General features: G+C 29.8%; 1 protein-coding gene across 1 annotated transcript in view; it reads left to right on the top strand.

Annotated features, from left to right (window-relative positions):
- Positions 1-1358: 1358 nt before the first annotated feature.
- LOC106469501 (kinesin heavy chain-like) overlaps positions 1359-7800 on the top strand; it is a 30622-nt gene continuing 24180 nt past the window's right edge. The window contains exons 1-5 of the mRNA XM_013930001.2: positions 1359-1438; positions 2130-2234; positions 3526-3574; positions 4483-4538; positions 7164-7251. Coding sequence (XP_013785455.2) covers positions 1373-1438; positions 2130-2234; positions 3526-3574; positions 4483-4538; positions 7164-7251 — 364 coding nt within the window. The 5' untranslated portion in view covers positions 1359-1372. The remainder of the gene's footprint in view (positions 1439-2129; positions 2235-3525; positions 3575-4482; positions 4539-7163; positions 7252-7800) is intronic.

Genomic DNA, 7800 nt, shown 5'->3' with positions numbered 1-7800 from the left:
GCTTGACTGGACCAGAAATGATGGAATTTTTTCCAGTTGTAGTGGTTATGCATCTTAATGTCAGCACCAGTTTAAATCAATAAGTATTTTGTAGAGTTATTTTACTTCTTGTTTTAGTCATTGTATAACAGACAAAAAACAGTAAAGCATTTTATGTGTTATAAGAATAGCTAATGTTTGCTGTTATTCTATGAAAGTATTTGTTTAATATCCACAGTAACGAGTCATAGTTAGTTATTACTAAACACTATTTGTCGATTTTATATAAGCAACAATTAAATTTTACCTGGGAACAAGTGGCTAAGATAAGTAAGGGAAGGTCTAGGTGATTCAGGGTTTTGATTATGAGCAGGAGTTAAGATAAGTATACGTTTTCTCTTGAGAGTTATACAGTTTTTCTAAAGGACAACTTTCCCTGCTATTGACTTTAATGATGTTTTGAGACAACTTGCCTTACCTTTCACTGTTTGAGACAATGAGATTGTCCTGCTCTCTTTCACATTTTTGATCCTGACTCCACTAATTTTTTTGTTTCTTCCATAATGTTAGACTCTTATTTGTTTTAGGTTTGTTAGTAAAGGGATCCATAAGTTTTTTTTTTTTTTTTTTTCATTGTTATCAAGACTCACCCAACGATTTTCATGGAATGTCAGAATCTTATTTTTCATATTATTATTCTTTTTTTTAATTATACATTCTGAAGAGTTTTTTTATCATTTATTTTTAAAACAATGACCCTTACTCTTAACATTCACTTCCTTTCCTCCTCTTCTTGTGAGGTAAGGAGTTCTAACACATTTTCTTCTTGACAGGTCATTGATAATCTGTTCAAGTTGAACGCTTTATTGTTACAGATGTCTCACCTTCCCTTACCTAGTGTTCACTTGTATGGGTTAGTTTTCATTAACTTTTGTTATTAATGATTGAATAGAGAAAACTTAATTAGTAGTACAGTAGATACATTATGTTAGTATAGAGTTATAGAATTAAAGATTAGTGCTTTACTACTATAATGAGGGCTGGAATGCCAACCTTAGGAAATAAGTTTATCTTACTTACCTCCCAAGTGGTAGAACCTTATTTTCTTTTACTTTGGAGAGCAGTCACCTTTCCACAATGGTTTGCAGACAGTGAAGGGTGATATAGATGTGGGACGTTGTGAGCTTGAGCACCCAGATCTCACTCTCCTAACTTGTATCTCTTTTGATGATTTTTAAAAATTTTTTATGAATTTCTTCATGTGAGACTTGCAAATGGAGGTTAAGCCTGATAGTATTTGTAAACTGGAAGGATACAGTAAGAAAAAAAAAAGTTTTTTTTTATCATTATTACAATTGATAAGCACTCTGTTATTTGGATTTTAGATGTTCTTATGGGCTACAATGGAACAATATTTGCTTACGGACAGACTTCTAGTGGCAAAACACACACTATGGAGGTATGTTGTACATGTAATGAGAAAGAACTTAAGCTTATGAAGCATAAATGAACCTAAGTAAAGAATTACAATTGATTTTCTACAATGTACTTTCAGAGTGCTCATGAAAGTAATGATTTAAAATAAGTTTTGAAAAAATACAGGAATTTTCAAAGGATTTCCCCCATGGCTGCATTATAATTATTGAGATTTCTGTTAAATATTTATCTTGTTGATGTCACACTCAGAAAAAATGCCAAGTTAATTTTAGTTTAAGAGATTTGTGGTCTGGGAAAGTTTGATCATTCAGGAGCACATTGAGAGAATGCCAGATAATTTGTATATAATAATAATAATAATTAAAAACAATAATATTCCATAAAGTAAAATCAGGTTAAATTATAGATAATCTGTAAAGTATCTGCAAGTATTTCCTCTAATAAACCCAAGTCTTATCAAGCGAGAAAATTTACTAAAGATTTAATTGATTAGTGAAAGTTCAAATTGTCAGGATTGGTGTATTTTTAGCTCGTAACACTTTCATTTTGAATGAATCAGATTCTACTGATAGTGTTTTGTGTAAAGTAGTTGAGAGACTGATTCTAGTTCTGAAAGAGTTTAGGCATTTACACTTTGTAATTATAATCTTTTATCTCAAAGTGGTGGATATTTTTAACAGGTTATAACTTATTATTGTTTTCCTTCCTTTTAGGGTGTATTGGATAGCCCTACACTACAAGGAATTATTCCAAGAATAGTCAATGATATCTTTAATTACATCTATACCATGGACGAAAATGTGGAATTTCACATCAAGGTAAGTTGAACGTGTGTGTGTCTTTAATTAGTATAGTAGTTTTTAAAATTTATTTTTCTTTTAAATGGAATATATAAGTAAAGAAATGTTGCAAAAGTTATTGTATTCAGTGGATTATCAATGGCTTAATCGGCATCTATTTTGTTGATTGTAAGTGCCTTTTTTTTAAGTTTTAGATTTTTAATTGTTGATAATCCAAAAACCTACTTTTCTGTATCTTTAGAAAAATGATTCCTATTTGTTGACTCACTCTCAGTTAAATAAAATTTTGCAATAGGTTATTCCAATTATTTGATTATCTGGAAATTTCATTAACACTTAGTGATATAACTTGTTTTAACAGTAAATTCTTCAATTCTCTGTGAAATCAAAACTAAATTTTGGTAAAGTACATAGAAGTTTGGTTTATAACAAATGGAAAGTTGAGTAAAATAAGTCTTCATCTTGTAAATTTATAATGTCCACTACTACTACTAGCCATTTGAGTGTTTTTCAGGTTTGAGTACACATGCAAGTATTTCAGAATTGGATAGTTATGTAAAGCTGAATGTTTCTTCATAATTATTGTAAATTCCATACTTTAAATTTACTTTCTGTAAATTTTTTCAGACTTTGAGATGTAACGAATTAAATGCCACCCGTTTACTCTTTATTATTCTTTTGTTTTTCCATCGTTATTTTAATTTTTGAAGTATATTTATTTTAAATGTATCTCAAGGTTGTTTCTTTTGGAGCTCATATTGTTTGTTCTTGAGCAACTCCTGGGGTAGAGAATTTGTCACATAAATGTAAGTTTTTATTTTATGTTTTTTTTAAAGCTTAATTTTCTTTTTTAATTTTAATTTTTGTTTTTGTTCACACCAAATATTCTACAAACAGAACTTAATTAAAACAGATGTTTTTGAACTTTATATTGTAGCCTGAAAGCTTATGTTCCCGAATTATCGCTATCTTTATTTATTTATTTTTAAACATCAGATGTTTTGTTGTGAAGTTGTTTTCCCACACTTAGTGTGCGAGTGACCGAAATTCATGTTCTACTGTGCTGTAAATGGCTAAGTATGAAGCAAATTTCATGTGCCTAAGTAACATTTTACTTGGTTGTTAGAACAGGTTTTAATTACAAGATGTTTATAGAGTGATGACTTTGTTAACTTTGAATAATGATTGTTAAAACATTCTGCATGATGTTATCTTTTTGCTCAAGTATAATATTCTGACAATGTTGCAGGAAATTTGATTTGTGACTGTAATTCAAAAGCTCCATCAACTAAAAAAAATTCTTTTACAGGTTTCATATTTTGAAATATATCTAGATAAGATCCGAGATCTCCTAGATAGTAAGTATACAACTTAGTAGTTTGTTTTACCAATAGTTTACTATGTGTACAATCAAACAAACAACAACAAAATATTATACATTCACTGTAATAAACGGGGAAAGATAACTTCAAAAATGTTTTTTTTCTGTAAAAAACTGTGTTGTTAGATTCTAAACATTGTTAGATATTATAGTGATGATTAGATATATGGCAAGATATTTTAGTTAAACAATAATAACAATATTGTTTCCATAGTGAGTGGCTGCATGGCAACCAATCAGGTGCTATGCACTTCATTATTTCAGCTGCGTAATGGTGAGGAGTCTCAACACCTTGACGGCCTTAATGACCCTGGCAGTCAATAAGCCTAAAGCTGCTAGCATTGCCAAAGTGGCCTAATGATCCAATAGGGTCAATGATTTAAAATCATCCATGAAAAAAAAAAACAACTGGTAGCACACATCTGCACATTGCCTTGATAATGGTACCCATGAAAAAATTCATTCCACACATGGATTGAAAATATGAGAGGGAAGAGCGAACATTGTCCATGAACATTTTAAATGTTATAGTTCTAGAACATACGGTTAGATAGTTTAATATATTTAATGTTTTATTAGAAATATTTCAATGTTCAAAATTAGCAGGAGTATCAGTTTCGAGGATAATGAAATATATCCAAAATACAAAGAATATGGATAAGAAACTTTACATCTATATATATTGTTACGTCTCCGTTCGCTAGTTCAGATGTGAATCAATTTTCGACTCCCTAAGGACAAACATTTCAACTACAATAAAATCAACACACATAAATTGTTTTTGTTAAACCTATACTTTTAGTGTAAGATCATAATTTTTAATTAGCTCCATAATATTTTTACACTGGTTTACTTAAAGTAAAAGTAATTTTCTTCTCTTTCTAGTTTCAAAGACTAATCTCTCGGTTCATGAAGATCAAAATCGTGTTCCTTTTGTCAAGGTAAATAGTTTATCACTACCCAAACTTCTTTTCATAATTTATTATAAGCAATTGTACGATAAGCTTAAGCTCAAAACATTTTTTTCTTATTTAAATAAGTCCTGAAATTTAAGTTTCAGTAAAAAAATCCCCTATGACTTAATTGATTTAATCAAAAAAAGAACAAGATATTGGAATCGGGTGTATATTTGTTTTACGTTGACCATTGTGATTCCTGTGTCTCAGCAAGACCAGAGACTGTTTTCATTTCTGCATGTTTGATGAATGAAAAATGGCACTTTAATCACGTGTAGCGGGATTAGAAAGTTGAGAAAATGGGTCCTGGAAACAAACTACAACAAACATGAAACATCAGACTGCTGTTACTGACTAATTCCCACCAGGAAAAAAATCCAGTTCTAAAACTTTTGTATGTTAGGAATATATCTAGAACACTTATGTAAAGGCTTTAGTAATCACAGTATTTCCAGATTTCTTTCTTTATTTAAGATAACTTGTGAACCATTTAATAAATAGAACATTTCTGTACCTAACTTGCAGCATACTAGGCCTACTGATAGATTGCAAAAATGACAGATACATGTTTCATCTCAGAAGAATATTTTGATACCTTGCGCACCATTTAATAAATATAACATTTCAGGCCCGGCATGGCCAAGTGGTTAGGGCGCTCGACTCACAATCTGCGGGTCGCGAGTTCTAATCCCCGTCACACCATACATGCTCGCCCTTTCAGCCGTGGGGGCGTTATAATGTGATGGTCAATCCCACTATTCATTGGTAAAAGAGTAGCCCAAGAGTAGGTGGTGGGTGGTGATGACTAGCTACCTTCCCTGTAGTCTTACACTGCTAAATTAGGGACGGCTAGCGCAGATAGCCCTTGTGTAGCTTTGCGCGAAATTCAAAACAAACAATATAACATTTCTGTACTTTAATTGCAGCCTACTAGGCCTACTGATACATTGCAAAAATGAGAGGTACACGTTTCATAGCAGAAGAGTATTTTTTATACATTTTTATTTGTGACATTTGCTAGAAATTATGCCAATTAATATTTTTATTGTTTGTATTTCTAAGATTTATTTTTAGTAAGAAGATAAACACATTTATACATCATTTGTAAAACAAACTTTGAATGCTGCAATGCACTTGATAAAATAATAATGATCATAATTGCAAGCTATCTTTTTTTTTTTTATCCTACAGTTTGGATTAATTTTTAAACTACCTTCACAAGGTTGCAAAATATTGTGAAAACATCTTTTTTTTTGCAGTTTAGATTTTAAAAAAGCAAGCATTTATCAAACATCATGTACACTGATTAAACAACTGTTGAACACTGATAAATAACTATTTTTGAGTTTAATGTACATTGTATAACTGACAAATAACTATTGTTTAACATCATGTACACTGAATGAACAACTGTAGAACACTGATAAATAACTATTGTTGAGTTTAATGTACATTGTATAACACTGACAAATAACTATTGTTGAGCATAATGTACATTGTATAACACTGACAAATAACTATTGTTGAACATCATGTACACTGAATGAACAACTGTAGAACACTCATAAATAACTATTGTTGAGTTTAATGTACATTGAATGAACAACTGTTGAACATAATGATGAATAATAATGTTGAGTTTAATGTGCAATGAATGAACAACTGTTGAACATGATGAATAATAATATTGTTGAGTTTAATGTACACTGAATGAACAACTGTTGAATATAATGATAAATAATATTGTTGAGCATCATGTATATTGAATGAACAACTGTTCAACATAATGATGAATAATAATATTGTTGAGCATCATGTACACTGAATGAACAACTGTTCAACATAATGATGAATAATAATATTGTTGAGCATCATGTACACTGAATGAACAACTGTTCAACATAATGATGAATAATAATAATGTTGAGTTTAATGTACACTGAATGAACAACTGTTCAACATAATGATGAATAATAATAATGTTGAGTTTAATGTACACTGAATGAACAACTGTTCAACATAATGATGAATAATAATAATGTTGAGTTTAATGTGCACTGAATGAACAACTGTTCAACATAATGATGAATAATAATAATGTTAAGTTTAATGTACATTGACTAATGGGATATTGACACATACTAATAGATGTAAAGGCTAGTTTGCTGCATTACTCTAGATTTTAGGTATGTTGAGTTGTGGCATACTGTTTACCGACAATGTTTGAAACAAAATTGTTTCAATTTTATGAACCTGAGGTGTAATGTCATTAAATAATAATGTAGGTATGTATTTTTAATAAACCTTTCACATAATGTCATTAACTAATTGAATAGGTGTGTATTTTTAATAAACCTTTCATATAATGTCATTAAATAATTGAATAGGTGTGTATTTTTAATAAACCTTTCATATAATGTCATTAAATAATTGAATAGGTGTGTATTTTTAATAAACCTTTCGTATAATGTCATTAACTAATTGAATAGGTATGTGTATTTAAGTGTACTTACTAGACCGTGTTTTATGTACTATATGTTGTAACAAGTGTAAGACTATGTACTCGTTACTATATGCTAAATAACAAAGTTTGAACGTTACTTGTTCTAGGGGGCAACAGAACGATTCGTCACCTCTCCTGAGGAAGTAATGGAGGTGATTGATGAAGGAAAATCTAATAGGCATATTGCAGTGACTAGTAAGTATTGTTAATTTAGAGAAAAAAAAAAGACAACTTAAAACTAATTGCGACTATGGGTTAAAGGTTAAAATCTTCACATGAATATTTGTTATTTCTGCTTTGGGTTTTATGGGTATTCTAGTGTTTATCTAAAGTGTATTTTGGTTTGATAGGATGCTAATATGTGTGTAAATTTAATTTTTTTTTAATCTTGTAAGATGCCAGTGTTTTGTGTACCCTTTTTGCTGCAACTGTACAATATATGCCAACTTTATGTTTTTATAAATAAACATTACTAGTTCATTAACATCATATAATCTGAAACACAGATATTTCAAATTTATGAATAAACATTACTAGTTCATTAACATCGTATAATCTGAAACACAGATATTTCAAATTTATGAATAAACATCACTAGTTCATTAACATCGTATAATCTGAAACACAGATATTTCAAATTTATGAATAAACATCACTAGTTCATTAACATCGTATAATCTGAAACACAGATATTTCAAATTTATGAATTAACATTACTAGTTCATTAACATCGTATAATCTGAA

This window comes from Limulus polyphemus, unplaced genomic scaffold, assembly GCF_000517525.1.
Source record: "Limulus polyphemus unplaced genomic scaffold, Limulus_polyphemus-2.1.2 Scaffold3517, whole genome shotgun sequence".
Classification (NCBI taxonomy): Eukaryota; Metazoa; Arthropoda; class Merostomata; order Xiphosura; family Limulidae; genus Limulus; species Limulus polyphemus.
Note: the sequence above shows the minus strand (reverse complement) of the source record. Positions and strands in the feature narration are given on the sequence as shown.